The 19,055-nt window shown below is 40.7% G+C and overlaps 1 protein-coding gene across 7 annotated transcripts in view; it reads right to left on the reverse strand.

The window, feature by feature from the left end:
- Positions 1-848: 848 nt before the first annotated feature.
- FERMT2 (FERM domain containing kindlin 2) overlaps positions 849-19,055 on the reverse strand; it is a 78,301-nt gene continuing 60,094 nt past the window's right edge. For 3 of the 7 annotated variants that reach the window (XM_027776618.1, XM_006160545.3, XM_006160547.3), the window contains 10 exons: positions 18,084-18,218; positions 17,329-17,378; positions 15,774-15,898; positions 8,632-8,738; positions 8,279-8,500; positions 6,363-6,386; positions 5,815-5,835; positions 5,175-5,299; positions 4,776-4,917; positions 849-1,400 (listed from right to left, as the gene is read on the reverse strand). In XM_027776618.1, coding sequence (XP_027632419.1) covers positions 1,227-1,400; positions 4,776-4,917; positions 5,175-5,299; positions 5,815-5,835; positions 6,363-6,386; positions 8,279-8,500; positions 8,632-8,738; positions 15,774-15,898; positions 17,329-17,378; positions 18,084-18,218 — 1,125 coding nt within the window. In that variant the 3' untranslated portion in view covers positions 849-1,226. The remainder of the gene's footprint in view (positions 1,401-4,775; positions 4,918-5,174; positions 5,300-5,814; positions 5,836-6,362; positions 6,387-8,278; positions 8,501-8,631; positions 8,739-15,773; positions 15,899-17,328; positions 17,379-18,083; positions 18,219-19,055) is intronic. The other 4 variants (XM_006160546.3, XM_006160549.3, XM_006160548.3 and 1 more) reach the window with 2 other exon arrangements.

The following is a 19,055-nucleotide window of genomic DNA, read 5'->3' on the forward strand; positions in this document are numbered from 1 at the left end:
TCCTTTCTAACATTTAGATTTTATGTATTCATTTTTCGTATCAGGGAAAGTGAAGGGATCACAATTTAAGGGAAAGTCCCTTTTTGGAGTACTAGCCCTTCGATCCCACAAGATGTAGGCAAAGCATTTCCAAATGGCAGCTGCATAACATTATCACAAAGTAACGTTAAATAAAAGGTTTTGCTTTTATTTAAAATAAAATGCATTTATACAGACTTTAATCCATGGATTACTGGACAATACTGGTAATCTACCCCTTCCTGGCACCCCTTGGGCTATGTGAGCTAGGAATTTTCTGACTAGCACCAATGCAGATTGTAACAGCGCAACGGACGAGAACATGATCAGTCCAGGCCTCAGGGTTAAGGACATTGTGGCAAATCATGACCATAATGAAGTTACTCTTAATTTAGCAGATATTAAAATTACATATTAATAATTTCTTCTTAAAAGCATTTAATTAATGCAAAATGCTACATTTAAGCCATTTGCTAGATGTAGGCTTTTAAAAACTGTACAATTTTATAAAATTTGTGTTTGTACATTAGTTACACAAAATGCATACTTCATAGACCTTTACTTCATATTGTAATGCAAAAGTTGCATATTTTAGGCAGACAGTGAATATGCTGGTGAATACTAAAAGTGTTGTAATACAATGTGGTGTAAAAATAAAAACAAGACAATACAAATACATGCTTATTCAAGGACAAAAAGAACAAAACCAAGCATAACAGACTAACAGCATTTTCCTTCAAGGTCAAATATGACATTATTAAATATCAGGCATCTTTTATAGACCTGATTTATATGGGATGGGGGAATCAAATGGCTACCAGAGTAAGATATTTTAAAACATGACATCAAATTAAACATACATTAAAACACATGCATTAAACATGATAAATAGACTTCATATAGGTTAAGCCCTGGATAGCTTTAAAGTAGATGGCTTGTTTCTTACAGTTTTCCTGACCTGCCCACGATTTCAGTTTCCAATTCATGGCCCTAAGGAATGTGTGCCATATTCAATAGCCCACAGAGCTTCACGATAGCAGATTAATAGTCGTGCTCGTTAGTGCACACAGTAACTGGTCTGGTAAGGCAAACGAGTTTTCATGATAAAATAATAAATTTCAAGCTTACTTCATTAAGCAGCATATAAAAACAGCTTTTAAAGTTAAATATTGTTATGGCCATGGAGTTTTATTATACAGTATTTCTCTTCACACCCAACCACTGGTAAGTTTGTAGAACATCTCTTCATCTAAGCTCTCATTTTGGTCTTTTGCACGTGTTGAGAGGAATATGTAGCCACCAATGAATTCGTGGACCACTTTGCAATCTACTTCTGTACAAATGAAGGACAGCCGGACTTCATCTGCAAACTCTACGGTGACCTAAACAAAGACAAGGACAATCAGTTGCAGTAAAATTTGAGATGGTCAGGTCCAAGCAAAGTTACTGTGCTGCTTAGGGTCTGTCTTACCACAAAATATCTGTTGATCTTTGTTTGTTTGTAAGGTCCTAAACTATAATGCTGTCAAGTCCAAAGAGTTAAATTTGCTTGCTCTTCCCACCCTTTTAGTTTTCATTATTTATAGACTAAATGGTCTCTAGTGATTCAATTAATGAGAATGTCTTTCTTCAGGTCCTGGGAGAAAACCTACTTCCTGTGTTTTATTTAATATTTGCTTTACATATTTAACCTTTAGGTATCGTGTTTGAATATTTCAGAGGGATGAGATTTTAAAAAGTATGAGGAACTGATAAATCTAACATGATTCTAAACCAAATGACTTACTAGTAAGAAACTTTATTTAAAATAAATTTCATGTACTCCAAGTTAGGAGTAGATGAGGAATATTAAAAAACTTCATGGGAAATGTATATTATGAAAAAACTATGGGGAACCAGCAGTTAGCGTAATGGCTATGTCGCTGGACTCCCACGTAGTCGACCGCGGTTCGCGTCCCAGACCCGGTGGCTTAGAACTCATGCCAGGTGCATGTGCATGTGTGCCCAAGATCCCAAGAGGAGAATGGAGGAGAAGGGATTATGGCGTGGCCATCCCCCCTGGGGGGTGATTTCTCGCTTTCTGTCTCTATGTCTCTGTCTGGCGAGTGCATGTGCCCTATAGCGAAAACCTCTCAAAAAACAAACAAACAAAAACTATGGGGAACCAGCAGTTAGCATAATGGCTATGTCGCTGGACTCCCACATAGTCGACCGCAGTTCGTGTCCCGGACCTGGTGGCTTAGAACTCACGTCGGGCGTGTGTGCGTGCGGCCCAAGATCCTGAGAGGAGAATGGAGGAGAAGGGATTGCTATGTGGCCATCCCCCCCTGGGGGGGGGATTTGACACTTTCTATCTCTCTGTCTCTCTCTGTCTTTCTGGCGAGCGCATGCGCCCTATAGTGAAAACCTCTCCAAAAAACAAAAACAAACACACAAAAAAACTATGCATGGACTTGTTTTGTAGTAAAACTCATACTTTACTTCCATTTTTCCACAAAGTTTTTTTTTTTTTTTTGAGAGATTTTCACTGTAGGGCGCGTGCGCTCGCCAGACAGACAGAGAGAGACATAGAGACAGAAAGCGAGAAATCACCCCCCAGGGGGGATGGTCACGCCGCAATCCCTTCTCCTCCATTCTCCTCTCGGGATCTTGGGCACGCACGCACACGCGCCCGGCGTGAGTTTTAAGCCACCGGGTCCGGGACACGAACCGCGGTCGACTACGTGGGAGTCCAGCGACATAGCCATTACGCTAACTGCTGGTTCCTCCACAAAGTTTTTTGAAGCCTCTCATGTACTGATACATGTGACAGGCTGAAGAGCCCGAAGAGGCAAATCCTGAGTCTGTTGCTATAGGCATGGTCATGGATACTGACAGCCCTTAGCCCTCTAAGCTTAAGCAGCCTCGTTTGTAAGTGCAGGTAATCCATACGCCTTAGCAGGCTGTGATGATGGGACCAGCAGATGGCATAATGGTTATGTTGCTGAACTCCCACGTAGTGGACCCTGGTTCGAGTCCAGACCCAGTGGCTTACAACTCAGCCAGCACCTATGCGTGCATGCCCAAAATCCTGAGAGGAGAATGAAGAAGAGATTGTGGCATATCCATCCCCTGGCAAGTGATTTCTCACTTTCTGTCTGTCTCTCTCTCTGGCCAGCACACGTGCCCTACCGCAAAAATCTCTCTTTAAAACTCATCACAGCCTTTTTTTTTAATTTTGGAGAAAGGGCATGAACGGAAATATACAGTATTACATGGGGCACAGAGTAAGCGTTCAATAAATAAGAGCCACTGTTGAGTTGACAGGATTTATCTATTATAAAAAGACAACCTTTAAAAAAATCATGCACTAATCTAAACAAATACATGATATCCTAGGCCAGCAAGTGGCATGGAGGCTAGTTAAGGCAGCTAGATCCCTGATGGTCAACTGTGTGGTTCAAGTCCCAGACCTAACAGCTTAGAAAACACCCTGGGCACATGTGCAATTCATGCCCCCAAACCCCCAATAATGGAGGAGAAGGAACTGCAGAGTGGCCATCTCTTTCTGAGGGGGATCTCACTTTCCCTCTCTGGCAAGTGGCATGCATCTTATGGCAAAACTAAAAAAGTCCTTAGAGTTTTTTTCTTTTTTTGAGAGTTTTTTGCTATAGAGCATGTGTGTTCACTAGACAGAGACAGAAAGCAAGAAATCCCCACCCCCACCCCCCCAGGGGGAACGGCCATGCCACAATCCCTTCTCCTCCATTCTCCTCTTGGGATCTTGGGCATGTATGCACACACGCCTGGCTTGAGTTTAAGCCACCAGGTCTGGGACTCAAACTGTGGTTGACTACATGGGAGTCCTGTGACATACCATTACACCAGCTGCTGGTCCCAGTCCTTAGAATTTTAATAACTGAGCCAGTTATGAAATAGGCAAGAAAAAAACCACCATGGTCTGTACTTTAAGAGGTAATGGTGGGCCCATCAGGCAGCATGGTGGTTAAGGTGAAGTTCAAATTCTGGCCTGGTGGCTTGCTTTCTCACATTTCCCTTCTCAATCTAGTGAGTGCCTCTGCCCTACAGCAAATTTAAAAACAGCAGTAAAGTTTCTTTTTAAAAAAGAAGGGGGACCAGCGGATGGTATAATGGTTATGTTGCTGGACTCCCATGTAGTCAACTGTGGTTCAAATCCTGGACCTGGTGGCTTAAAATTTATGCTGGGCATATGTTCATGCATGCCCAAAATTCCCAATGTAGAATAAGGGAGAAGGGACTGTGGCACGACCATCCTCCCGCAGGGGTGATTTTTTGCTTTCTCTCTGGTGAGTGCACATGCCCTATAGCAAACATCTCTCTCTCAAAACCAAACGAAGACAAAGAAAAATAAAGAAACGATGTAATGGTACAGATAACCTTCAGAACTTATAGACCTTTTTACTTTTTTTTTTTTTTTTTAAGGTTTTTGACACATGTGCTTGCCAGAGAAAGACAGAGGGAAAGTGAGAAACTGCCCTCCAGAGGGGCCTTCCAGAGGAAATGGCCACGCCACAATCCCTTTTCCTTCATTCTCCTCCTGGGATTTTGGGCATACAATGCACATGCACCTGGTATGACTTTCAAGCTTCTGGATCTGGGATCTGAATCAGAGCTGACCGTGTGGGAGCCCAATGCCCTCACCACACCACTTGCTGACCCCAGACCTTTTTACTCTTCATTTTCTAATTTTTACCAGAGGGACTGTATTCTGGTTAGCAATATTGTTACTAGCTCACCATTTTTATTTCCCAATTTACATTCCACTGCTTCATGTTGCTGAAACGCCATGTTTTAATTGCATCTCCTGTGCCAGCATCCATCCTGATTAGTCTGTTGTATGCAATTCCAATAAGTTCTTCTTTTTTGCCTCCTTGGAACCTATAACATTAAAAAGTTTTTATTTTTTTATTTGGAGGGGGAACTTTCTTCAAGGTATCTACTCTCAAATCTTTTTTAAAAAAATACCATTCCTATGAGTGAAAACAGAAATGCCATCATTTTGAATTTGTAAAGTAAAAATTACGGATTAACAGGTCCAAGTAGGTGTGTTTTCAATGTTTTTTTTTTTTTTTAGATGAGGGAGATTAAGTAAAACTGCAGATTAAGTGTTATACATCAGTCCTAGAACCACTGACCTTGCAATGAAGTGTGTGATGCCGAATTCAGGTAAGGACTGCCAAGCTTGAATAAATCTCATCTTGGCTTCAATAAGACTCATCTGAGCTACATTTTGATGGGCCTCCAAGATTCTTGCTGTTATCTAAACATGATTCAACATTATCATTAGACATTATTCTTTCATAGTAGAATCAGATAAAAAGGATCAAAAGATAAAATTGTATGTCCCAACTCAAAATCATATAGTCTAAGAGCTGGAATTATAACATAGCTGAAGCTATATTTGGGAATTTTTAATAAAGCAATATATAAAGTAATGACCTTTCAAAAATAAAGTATCTTTTTAATTGAAGCTATATTCCAAGTGCACATACAATGGCATGCCACTATACCATATTCTAATTCACATATACTTGAGTTTATATTCTAATCCCATAAATATGTGTTTAAATTTAGCAACAAAATATATTAATAGAGTGAGTACCTGGAATACAAGTTTCTAGGAAGAATATTTAAATCACTATATTAATTTTGAAAAACTTTATTCATCTGGATGACTGCCTCCACAGGGGTGGGAGGGGATTAATCTATGACAGAAGTTTGTGGCTATGGCTTTTAACTTAACTTTTTTTTTTTTTGTAAATATGGAGAACTTACCAAATCTCTTATATAGCCTGGCTGTAGGTGGCAATGCGAGGAAAGAAAAAGAAAGCAGAAAGAAAAAAAAAGCAATCAGAAAAAATGGCAATGAAGCAAAGAAAAAGTTGCGGTAACCTGCAAACCAAAATTCCAGCCAAAAACCATGCAAAAAATTACTTTTAAGTAGAACCAAGCAAAGTAAATGCAAGAATGAAAATGAGGAAGCAGCAATTATTTTCCATTTAGAATACTGAGAAACACTCCACCTTGTTTTAGGATGTTAAATGTTACTAAAATTAAGGGTAGAGACTTGTAGAGGGAAAAATACAAAGAGCAAATACCCCACTCCTCTGTCATGTACCAGTTTTTACTGGTTAAGGTAAAGCAATTTTATTTTAGTAGCAAAATAAAAATTAATAGTCAAGAGCCTTTCAAGTCTTCTCAAATTTAGTCAGATAATATGACCCATGCACCGCTTTTCAGAAATAAGTTGAAGGAGGCATAAAATAAGTGCAGTGCCCATACTGTATCTTTATTTACACAAGAAAAGCAAACTCCTCCATTACCATCTGTTTTTTGCATCCTTTATCCTGGAAGGGAAAATAGAGAGCTGCCATACACTGCACTAGGAACTGTGGCTATGAATGTATTACAGTCCATTTCAACTCAGATTAACAAAGATAACTGCGAGTCATGTTCATTTCAAAATATCCACAGCAGGTTTAGTTATCTTAATATGTATCATTTGGGGGGATTAAAGCGGGTTAATATCACAGATGTTGTAGTGATGGGCAGAGGAAAATCTGTTTACACCATGGCAGGGATGAATGACCCTGAGAACTGAATGTCTCCCGGCAGACTACTGGGTTCAGTGCACAATTACTAAGCAGTGTGATCAACTAGCACGGTGCCTGATACAGCAGAAGATAACTTCTGCCTATGAGCAATTAGGTGCCAGGCAGGAAGCTATACATGGGCCCTACCTTCTGGGACAACCTGTAAGTACAGACAAAGAATGATCAGAAAAGAATGTGTACTTGATAAGATGCCAGTGTGGAAGATAAGAGAAAGATCCTTAACGATGGACCACACACCTACTGACTGCCCTTCTGTCAAAGATGAGGGAAAATGATCTTTGACCTCAAGAATTTTCAATTGACAATCTAGTCAACTCAGGGATAGAAACTATCATAGTAAAAGTTTCTGAGGAAAATGCTTATCACTGACAGTAAAACCAACATTTTGCAGTCCTCAATTATATTTTAAGCCCCACCCCCAGAGCTGATAGTGACATGACAAAATCGCTAGGATTTGAAATTATTCATTGCTGTGAAGGCAAATGAATTCACTTTTGGAAACACGTTTCTTTACAAATAATTTTTAAATGAAATAACCAAGAATAAAAAATGGAACTTGCTTCACTTTCCCTTTGTAACTTAGAATCCACATTCCGCAAAGTTCCCCAGGGCAGCATTTCCTCCATTCCTTACTACTCCCACATCATTACTGTGGGATAAACAATTCCCAAGTAGCTTACACAACCTCTGAAACTTAAAGACAAATACTTTGCGATTAAAACTTCTGAATATTTCTAATTCAGACTCTTATAACATAGATTAAAAACAAAACTAGATAAGAAAGCTAGTATACACCAGAAAGTTCATGGAAGATGGGATTAAAGTATTAGTTTATTCTGGTACAAAAAAATGTTTTAAGTCTATGCATAATTGTTTCATAATAAGAATTTTCCATGAACTTCCTGAAGAGTTATTTTAGCCTATATTTATTTTAAGGGTCTTTTCCACCCTGTCCCCTAAAACCTGAAAGTATTTCCTTTTATGGCATGTTTGGTGCAGAGAATACTTGGGGGCTATCCCAAATGAAATTCCCCTGCAAAGGACTTTTCATGTTATACCAAACCATTTTCCTAAATAGCAATCCTTTTATGGTATTAACTTCCAGGAAAGAGATTCTACATAGAATAGACAAAAGCTATGAATTTCAATGAAAATTTACTAACTCTTGTTGAAAAGTTTAGTTGCGTTCTGACTGTTAATGTTAAGAAAGGACAACTTCCAAAGATGGAAATGCCAATTTCAACAGCAAGAACAGGTATTGCAGATTCTGTTGGGAAATACTGGCTGTGCTTTATATCACTTATATGATTTACTAGATTACATAAAGAATAGCATTAAAGGACTACAACGCATTAAGAACATATTCAATCCCCTGAAATGTTCAAACAAATATCCTGTTCACAGACTGAGTTCCTCAGGTTGTTTAGAATAAATACGCCCAACTATCCCACCTTGTCATCTGTCCAAACTGATAAAAGGTTTTTTCCATAGCGAATTTAAACTACCCAAAGGCTCTTTTATATTCTAACCACCTGGAAAAAGTCTTCAGAAGGGAAATTTAAAGTATATGTCCAAAATTATAAAACCAGTGGAAAAGAGTAGATGAAGTAAAATAAATCAAGTACCTGCTTGTTCTTATACTTTTTTAGATAGCGAGGAGACACCAAACACTCAGGATTTATATCCGTTGTAATCTGCTCTGGTATTAACTGAGGATCTGGATTTAAATGCTGCATCTTCAGAAAGGAGAGAATATTCTGAACTTCTAGGTTGTAAGAACTGTCTGCCATGGTCTTGCCTTTGGAGGCCAGTCTGCAGGCGGCCATCCAGTGTGCGTACTGTTTTTCCTGTTGAAAAGAAATACCGATGTATGAAATGAATACGGTGGGTCTTTCAAAATTAAAATCCAAGGATGGCTAGTTAATTCACTTAGAAATCAAAGAAGGCTGAGATTTACATTTTTATTTGGAAAACTTACATTATCACAACGAAGCCAGATTTCGTTCATGCCTTCTGCAACTGGTATCAGGAGTTTAATGTTAAATTTTTGGCCTGAAATGTTTACATCTGGGGTAACTTCACATCCTGTAATAAAATAATTATTAAAATAGTTGAATTTACTTTTAAGAAACCTCGAAGCAAGTGGCCAGCCCACGGCCAGTGTTAAGAGAACCAGATCCCACGTGGCCAACTGTGTGGTTTGAGTTCTGGACCTTGCTGCTTGAAAAGCACTCCAGGCAGGTGTGCACGTGCACCCCCAATCCCAGCAGGATGGAGAAGGTACTGAGGGGTGACCACGCCCCATTAGGGGCTGCTTTCTTCCTCTCCCTCTCTGACTGGTAAGCACACACACCCTCTGGCAATTTAAAAGTTCTGAACCAATACAAGCAGCTCTCCATTTTGTGGCATCTTTTTTTTTTTGGAGAGGTTTTTGCTATAGGGCGCGTGTGCTCGCCAGACAGACAGAGACAGACAGAGAGACAGAAAAGCGAGAAATCACCCCCAGGGGGGATGGTCACGGCGCAATCACTTCTCCTCCGTTCTCCTCTTGGGATCTTGGGCACACACGCACACGCGCCCAGCGTGAGTTTTAAGCCGCCGGGTCCGGGATGCGAACCGCAGTCGACTACGTGGGAGTCCAGCGACATAGCCATTCCGCTAACTGCTGGTTTCCCATTTTGTGGCATCTTAATGTGATGAATTTTGCCACCACAATTTAGGAATGCATCTACTGTAGAAGGTAACATACCCTTATATATTTTACTTGGGAAGGTGATATGAAACTTTGGTATTCAGAATTTCATTTTATAGTCAAGTCTTTTGGAATACATACATTTATGAGTTATAAGAATCCATGTGATCGGGCCGGCAAATAGTGTGGTGGTTAAGGGCATTGGACTCTCACATGGTTGACTGGTTCAAGGACCTGGTGGCTTGCTTTCTCACTTTCTCTCTCTCTTTCTCACTCTGTCTTCTCTTGTCAAATTAAAATAAGTAAATAAAGTTAAATAAAATAATTCTTAAAAAAAAAAATGAATCCATGTGATCAACACTGTTAAAGCATTAGCTGGAGACTTTACAGGAAAAAAAAACAAAACACTTTAATAAGGGGAGGTTCCTTTGTTTTCCTCTCCAAAAGCAACTTCTATCATGATTTCCTCCTCCTTTGTTTTCTTTTTAAAATATTCACTACAAATAACCTCTTTTATACAAATTTAGAAACAATGAGAAAGTAGTGTGGCAGTTTGTTTAACCTGTAAAGTTAAAGTATGTTTAAGATATACAATCTTCTGTACAAATACCATTAATCTTTGAAGAGGACTTACAGTATATTCTACATAATTAAGCCTTTTTTAAAATGCTAGGAAAGGAGCCAGCAGATGTCATGGTGGTTAAAGCACTGGACTCCAACATGATGGACTGCAGTTTGAGTCCCACACCTGGCAGCTTGAAAAAAATCACATGGGTGCGTGTGTGCCCAAAATATCCAGGAGAAAGGAGAGGAAGGAACTGAGCATTTCCCTGGGGTGGGGGAGTGATTTCTCATGTTTCCTTTCACTTTTTCTTTGCAGTGAGTGCACCTGCCCTATGGTAAACAAAACAAAACAAAAAAACTTAAACAGAAAAAGAAAAAAAAAAAAACAGGAAAATTAAAAGGAGAGAGACAAAGTAGGTAGTAACTCGGGTACTAGTGCAGGGACAAAGGCACTAACTGGACCACATCTCTGAGAACATTTGTTCCATGCCATCTTAGTTACCTACTTCCAAGAGCGACATGCTGACTTGAATGTCACCCACTGACTATACGTCTAAATGTTAAATGCCAAACTCCTGATTCTGAGCACAATCTCTTTGTTTGAGAGACCCTATCCTGTAACCCTTCTATTGAGTTGTCAGAAAAATCATGACATGTTTTTCCATGCAAAATGCATCATGACTTTTCAAAGACCCTACACTTTCTTTCCACAAGCAATATGTTTTTACTTCTCCCCTCTCCCCAGTCTAGCCTGGATTCCATTCACCAGATATCACCTCTCACTCCCGACTCACCCTGCCTTACACCTACTTAGCAACTAGCCAAGGTTCATTCAATCCCACCATTTATCTTTTACTCAACTATACTCAGGCTGCTTAGCACTGCGCATAAAGCAAGGGGCGAGGAAAATACACACACACACAGCTTTCTCATTATCCTCTCTCCAATGAACACACACACACCCTATAGAAGACACACACACACACACACACACATAAAACCAGAGCTTTTTCTTTAGAAATCCATAGATTTCAGCCTTAACTTGGTCTAGTCTGTTTGCAAGTCCCTTTGTGTTTACAACATTTTCAACAATGTCTATTTCAAATCTTTTCAGACACTCTACAATGCCACTCTCTCAGGGGACAACTTCAAACCGTCAAACGTCCCTCAGCTTCCTGCAGTCATGCAAGTTAAACCTGGTGGTCCTTGCTTCCACTCCGTGGGAGGGCAGTGCTGCTCCTAAGGCCTCCCTATCCACGCAGGCCGGGCTTGCTTACTATCCCAGGAGCCTTGCTCCATCACGGACATCCTCTCTCCCCCAGACACTGGATTTCCTTTCTACCGTCGCATTTCTATCAGCGTTTAACTTTCTTCAGCCTTTCCTAGCTTACACCACAAAATTCTCTGCTTTACATCTCCCTTTCCTGTTACTGCCCTCTCTTCTCCTTGTCATAGACGGATTCAATGAAGAGTGGGTCTTTGTTTCCTATTTATTTCTCATTTACTATACTTGGGCTCCACACTCAAAGTCACTGCCTGTACTGAACCTATTCTTATCAAGGTCACTCACTGTCTCCAGATGGCTAAATACTACAAAGGTTTAACAACCTTACTTTCTCTAGCCTGACACTACTGACCACTCCGTCCTGAAAGAACTTCTAGCTTCCATCGTACCTCACTTCCCCGGTCCTTCTACATACTTTCTGGCTGTGTCCTTTGCAAGCTCCTCTTCCTCTCATGTGTCCTGTTCCTCAAACAAGTATTCAGGGTTCTGTTCTAATCCTCTGTCCTATTACAGGTAACCATTCCAATGGCTGCTTCTACCATGGATCCTAGCTGCCACCATAACAGTATCTGTAGCATCTCAGATCCAATGGTCTACAGATTATCTCCAAACAGATATGACAAAGGCATCTCAAATTTAAAATATCTGCCAGTCTGGGGCTCGAACCATGCAGTCAGCTATGTGGGATCCAGCTGCCTTAACCTCTACACTTCCTGCGGGTCCTGTATTTTCTATTCTTAAATTTAGATTTTTTCTTCTGTGTACACAACAGTCATTGTATAGCCAAAAACAAACAAACAAACAAACAAAAGGCACTACACTAACACAGCTTTATAAAAAGCCAGCCCTAGCTGATGATTTTCTCCCTTTATGTGCAATAGCCTCTGTCCGGAAGGAAGGCTCTTTACCAACTCCCCGTCCCTTTACAGATCTCAGTTTCCTTTCTGACATTAACCCAGACATTTCCTCCATGAAGTCTCTCCAGCTTCACAAGAGACTGACATAAACAGCACCTTACCCTCTTGCTCCTCTGACGCTTTCCTCACTCTGACAGGTACTATTATTGCCCAAACTACAATTCTTTATCTTTCCAACATGCTCACAACATCTTGAGGGTAGTTCTTGTGTTCCTAGTATCTAGCACAATCTGCAGCACAGCACTTCAATTTGTATTAGCTGGACTAAATTTTTAGAAATTGGCATTTCGGGGGCCAGCAAGGTGGTGTGGTAGTTAAGGGTGCTGGAACCCCACAGAGCCAACTGTGGTTGAGTCCTGGACCTGGCAGCTTGCTCTCTCACTGCACCCCACTCTGATCAAATTAAAGTTAAATAATTCTTTTTTAAAAAAGTTAATTGGCATTTTGGGTATCTAAGGAGCCTCAGAGAGCATACAGTCCAGCACTTATTCCCCAGAGGAAAACACTGAGGCTCATATAGGCTAATTTTTCAAAACTGCGCTCGTAGCAGAGCAGCATCCAGGCCACTAGTATCACTGTTGTGACCGCAGGAAAAGTGCTCCTTTGAAAGGACTTGGGAGAAGTGGAATGAGAACTGAGAACAGATTACAAATTTGTTACTTCCATGCCAGGTCTTGACTTCTCAGTTACACAGAGACTAGGTTAAGAAAGTCACAGGGACAATGAGAGGGGCCAAAAACCTAGTTAGTCTCTAAATCAAGAGTAGATAATCTGGGCTGACAGGTGGCATGATTAAGGTGCTGGACTCGCATATGGCCAGTCCTGGTTCAAGTCCCAGACTTGGCAGCTTGCCTTCTCACTTTCTCTCTCTCTGGTCAAACTACAGAATAATAATAAATAAAATTAAAAAAGAAAAAAGAGTAGATAATCTGAGTTCCATCAACCCAAATGAAGAAGATCAAAGCCAACTGTGAAGAGAGAAACAAGATGCCATAAGAGATTATGAGAGGAACAAACAATGGTAGTGATCTAAAAGTGAAACGCATGTGACAGAGAGGAAGGCAATGAAACCAGAAGTCCCAGCTGGAATTACTGAATTCCACCACATGGGGAGAACAACCCTCTAGCCAGGATCCAAATTTTCCATTTTCAAGAATGTGTGTAACTGAGGCCAGCCCCATAGTCCAGTGATTCAGGGAGTCACATCCCACACAGCTGATCAAAGTCTGATTCCTGGCCCTGGTGGCATGTGCGCCTGCATTCTGCCAAGCCCCGAAAGAATGAAGGAATGGAGGAGAAAGGACTGTGGTGTGACCATACCCCATGGAGGTGCCTTTTCCCTCTCTCTCTGGTGAGTACACATACCCTCTGGCAATCAAAAAAGGAACAACTAACTGTAAAGTGACAGTTCAGGTAGGTGACTACTAGGCAGAGTTCGTGTATCAGGGTACAGATGTGGACATTCTATTGAAATACACGAAAACAGCCTTGTGTACAATGCACTAAGGAAAGAATACAGATCAGGAAAAACACTTCTGTATCTTGAGTTTTAGGTAAAATTATTTTGGGAGTATTTGTAAAATGAGCCAGGAGCTCCTATCAGTAATTTTTAGTTAAAAGGCATATTACTTTACATGCAATAACATGTACATGCCAAAGAGAAACAGGCTGAGCCACCAGAAATAATTCTCAGAACTACTAGCCTGCCAAGGGCAGTGCAACCTCAGCTATAGTCGGGCAGTTGGGAAACCAGGAGGCTGCCACTGCAGCTGCTGCTCCAGAGCCCAAATACACTTCACTTCTCTCTTAATTCTGTGTCTCCAATCCCTTAACTCAGCTCAGAACTCAAGTGTTGCATGAATGCATGCATCTGACTAGAATCTACGTATCACTGGAAATGAGTCTGGAAAATGTACACTAGTTTTCTAGCCTATGTGTATAGGGAAGCACCAGTAAGAGCAGTGTGGAACAGACAAGGGGAGCCAAGTCATTGTGTCCTTCACCAGGCACGCCAGTGCAAGGGTGCAGTAAGTGCTAGGTGGCTCTCAGAGCATACAACTTCCTAGAGGAAGCCGTATGTAAACAGGAAGTAAGCAGGTCATTTCAGTGAGTAATAGCACCACAGTGAGAGGCTCATAGACAATCTACAAGACCAGGGAAAGGCTCCGCAAAGAAATCACTCTGAGCAGAAGCAGTATGTCTTCCACTTGCATAAGAGTAAGACCAACCTGGGAACCAGCAGTTAGCGTAATGGCTATGTCGGTGGACTCCCATGTAGTCGACCGCGGTTCGCATCCTGGACCCAGTGGCTTAAAACACACCAGGCATGTGTGTGTGCGTGCATGCCCAAGATCCTGAGAGGAGAATGGAGGAGAAGGGATTACAGCGTGGCCATCCCCCCTGGGGGGTGATTTCTTGCTTTCTTTCTCTCTGTCTCTCTCTGCCTGTCTGGTGAGTGCACATGCCCTATGGCAAAAACCTCTCCAAAAAAAAAAAGAAAGAGTAAGACCAACCTGGAAGGGAAATTCACCTCCTGCCTCAACCAGTGCATCAGTCAGATAAAAAAGGGGAAGGAGCAGTGTGAAGAATCAATACAAGTCACCAAAATGGGAAACAGAGCTGTAGCTCCATCAACCCACATGAAAAAGATCAAAGCGAATGGATGGGCCCTCAACCAACCTTAGCCCAGGCTGCAGGGAGCAAGCCTTCCAAAGTTACAAGGGAAAGGAAACCTGTGCCTCAAACAGCAGCCCCTCGTTCTGAGAAAACTCTGGCTTTGAAGAGACAAGAGGACACCAATGGGACTCAAGCTGTCAGCTAGAAACCTGAGAAAGACATCCTAGAGTTGCCTCAGGAGCAAGGCTGAGAGCAGAATGAAGATGACAAAACCAGGGCTGGCCCTGTATCATGGCAGTTAAGGGAGCTGGATCCCACATGGCTGACTACGGTTTGGATCCTGCCCCGGGGGCTTGAAAAGCACATTGGGTAGGGGTGTGTGCTTTAAGACAGAATAGACAACATGCCAAACCCCAATGGGATGGAAAGATGGAGGGAAAAGGACTGTGGCATGACCATATCCTACCGGGGAGTGCTTTCTCTCTGGCAATACAAAAGAAGACAAAACTGCGTAGGAAGGAGATGTTGGGAAAAGGGGAGAAGAGCTGGACTACACCTGGAAGGAGCCAGCCACCCACCCCTACTGCTGAGCCTGAAAAACCAGGAGGCTAACAACCCTGCACAGGGCGAGACCGCCATCAGGGAAGGTGAGGAGGAGATGCTGATGAGGAAGGAACAAACCAGCAAAGCCTGGGCTGAGTATAACATGGTTGAAAATAAGACAATCTGAAGCAGAGGAGAAGGTGACCCCTGCAGAATGAGGAATATCTGAATGTCCTTGATGCTGAAGATCAGAAGAGACACTATAAATGTACTTGACAAGTAAAAAAAACCAGAATCTTACATTTTAAAATCAGGTCTACACAAGGATATTATAATAAAATATTTATGTGGAATTGAATACTCATGAACAATAGTAAATATAAAAAGTATCAAAAAAAAAAAAAAAACTGCTAAAAAAAACCCTTTACCCCCAACAGAGTGAGGTTTACTGATTATCAGGCGAACAGCTAGTCCACCACCAACATCAGTCACGTAAGGCTTACCTCTGAGGTTCATCTGATGAGCTGGTGTGCCGCTGGCTTCTTCTCTGCTCTTATAACAAGAAATAGATGTATCTTTGAAGGTGCACCAATATTGCTTGTAACCTTTCAGAGTCAGCTTTTTTGGTCTATGTTTCCAAAGAGAATTAAGAGAGAAACACACTTTGAAGTAACTTTATCAATGCTATGATTTAGTAGCACTTTCATGTTAAGTCTGAGGGCCAGGTTTTGCACATGCTGAAATCAGTTTCCTTTGGCCAGCGGTTTACAGTCAATGTTGCTGTTATTGGATGTGCCCCTCCTCCCTTCTCAACCTACTCAGGAAGACGACATACATAGCCAGTGGGCAGAGAAGGGGCCCACGTTCCTGGATGTCTCAGTTACAGCCATGACTAGCAGGTCACATGGGAAGAATAGAAAAAAAGGGTAATGTTGGTAACTGGAAGGTCCATGGTAGGTAACAAACTTGAAGAGAGAAACTTATCTGGCATGACTGGAAGTGAGGGAAGTAGTTATCATTCTTGGGGATATATTTTAATGGTGATGTTTAACTTAACTGCTCCAATGTCAACCACAAAAGATGATGGAACAGTAATGAGGGAGGAGTGGACGAGGAAGGTATAGGTAGAAATCTGAGAATGGTGTGTTAATGGCGGGAGGAGGTTTGCAGTGGCATCTAAAATGTTACTCCTATCTCGGAAGTGCTATATATTTTGAGCTGTTATATGTCCAGCTAGAGTAAATGGTTTATTGTACAATAGTTTAATATCTTATACAGTAAAAAAAGAAAAATGTATAGTCCACATCATCCCCTTTCCTTTCTCATACTCTACCTTCATTCTAAGATCTTTTGATTCTGTGAAATATTCTTAAACTAATTGTTTAAATATCTAGATATACTATAATCTTTATAAAATGTTTCATAAACAAATGAAAAGAATCTAATTGTTCTGGGGCTCTAAAAACAAAAAACACGTGTAGTAATAGTTCATTGTTTACTACTTTCACCTGAGGCCCAGAAGGGTTATGCTACTGTACTACCCGGTTTCAGCTTCAACAGTAATGCTTTTGGTTTTATAAGCTTTTCCTTTCTCAAAAAAAGAAAAATGTTTATCAATTAAAATAATCAATACTTTTGATTTTAATCTGATAAAAGGTTACCTCCCCTCATAACTTAATGTTCATCTAATTGCCAAATCCCTTCACAGATGAATTTGCCAAACTTACAATTTTTTTTTTTTGGAGAGATTTTTGCTATAGGGTGCATGCATTCGCCAGAAAGACAGACATAGAGAGAGAAAGCCAAGACATCACTCCTTCATGCTGCAATCCCTTCTCCTTCATTCTCCTCTCGGGATCTTGGGCACGCATGCACACGCGCCCTGCGTGAATTTAAGCCCACAAAGTCCAGGACTCGAACCACGGTCAGTTATATGGGAGTCCGGTGACATAGCCATTATGCTAACTGCTGGTCCCACTTACAATTTTCAATAATGCAAACATAACTATAAAACTGATGCTTATTAATATATGGAATTCCTCCCCTTTTTGTACTTACTTGAAAACTTTAATATAGTCAGCAAGTTCAGGAATGGATGTAATGTCACCCTAGGGAGAAAGTGAAATCATTTTAAAATTATTTTTTTGAAACGTGAGAAATATTTTAACTTCTGGATCTGATATCAAGAACCAGCTTATTTAACAAAGAGAATTACAATAAATATAGATTATAAAGATTTACAAGATATAATCACACTATATGGTCAGATGGATCATACATAGTGTCCTGGTACAAAGGCATCTCCAAACAGCATGAAGTTGATAGAAATCTTATCAAAATGGCAATTCAACAACCCACAAGAATATATTATTTCTAATATAGTTGAAACTGGGACTGCATACAAAAATTTCATAAAGCATAACTGCCCTGACGTGTTGCTTGAGGAATAACTAATTCCTAAAGCTTTAGACTCAAATTTAGGACAGTGTTTAAATACTGAGGGTTTTTTTTTTTTTTTTAATATTCTTTTGTAGTATTTCAGATGTGCAGGTCACGGTTGGTACCATAATTTGAGTCTAAGTTCTTTTTGTCCTTCACACAAAGAATCAGGAGTGCCCTCTCTACTCTGTTGTAAGCACTAGAGATTATTGCTTTTTAAAAACTTCCCTAAAAGTTCCTGAAAAATCAACTTCTGACTTCTCTAAAGCACTGATTTCTCTCCACCTTCCCAAATACTTCGTGTGAATCTTGATCCACAAAAAGATAATAAGCATCAATTCAAGCTAAATGTGCAGGTTAAAGATTCACCCTACCAAAATTGTTGATGTTTTTCCCCCTTCCAAAGTAATCTCCAGGTCTGAAAGGGCAGCATCGACTTCATCAACTTCTTTGTCACTGTTGTTCAAGTGATTCTCTGATGTCATGATCGACAGCTTGTTGATATGATACTGAAACCGAAAATGGTATTTTATTATTAAAATGACTGCTATACTATGAAGCTTTTAAATAAAAATTACCATCTCATTTTATATTATATGCTTTCCATCATCTAATTTGAAAAGTTAGAAGTATTCAGGAAGTAGAACAAATAGAAGATAAATGGACTAACATCTGAAATCAATATCCTAATCTTACTAAGAGAAACTTACTCAAAAAAAGTCAAGTCTTTGGACATATACAGATGAATTCATGGAGAGGAGGAGAGTTGGACTTAAAGGGGTAACAGGTCCTCCACTAAACTCCACATGAAAAGAAATAGATTTTTTCCCCTATGTATCTAGAACAAGGCTTGGAATCAGTGAATGAATGTATGGAGTTGTAGTACTACCGACTGGGAGGACAGTTATTACCATTACATCAAAAGCTAAAACTCTACTTCCCCCTCCCTCCACCCTCAATTCAGTGTTCTGTATTTTCAGTTACATAAGAATCAGAGATTATGTATATATCTGAGTACACACACACATGTACGTGTGTGTGCGCGTGCAGTGAGAGAGAAGTGCCCTTGACAGAGTCTCCTCATGCTGTGGTCTTCTTCCCCAACGCTTCAGCTCTGCAGGATCCTAGGCACCCTAAGCGTTTTCAGCCCAACCTGGAGCTCCAAGGCCACAGTCTGCCAACCGGCTTCCAGTCTTGCAAGGCACTATGATACTGCTGTGCCTACTCGCTGACTTTTTTTTTAACGGCCAAGGGATGCAGTACTTGCCAGAGGGAGGGAAGGAGACCCTGTGCTTCATAGGCTGGGTGCAGTGGCATGTGCTTCTAATTTCAGTGACTCAGGGAGG

Source organism: Tupaia chinensis, unplaced genomic scaffold (assembly GCF_000334495.1).
Source record: "Tupaia chinensis unplaced genomic scaffold, TupChi_1.0 Scaffold000688_1, whole genome shotgun sequence".
NCBI lineage: Eukaryota > Metazoa > Chordata > Mammalia > Scandentia > Tupaiidae > Tupaia > Tupaia belangeri.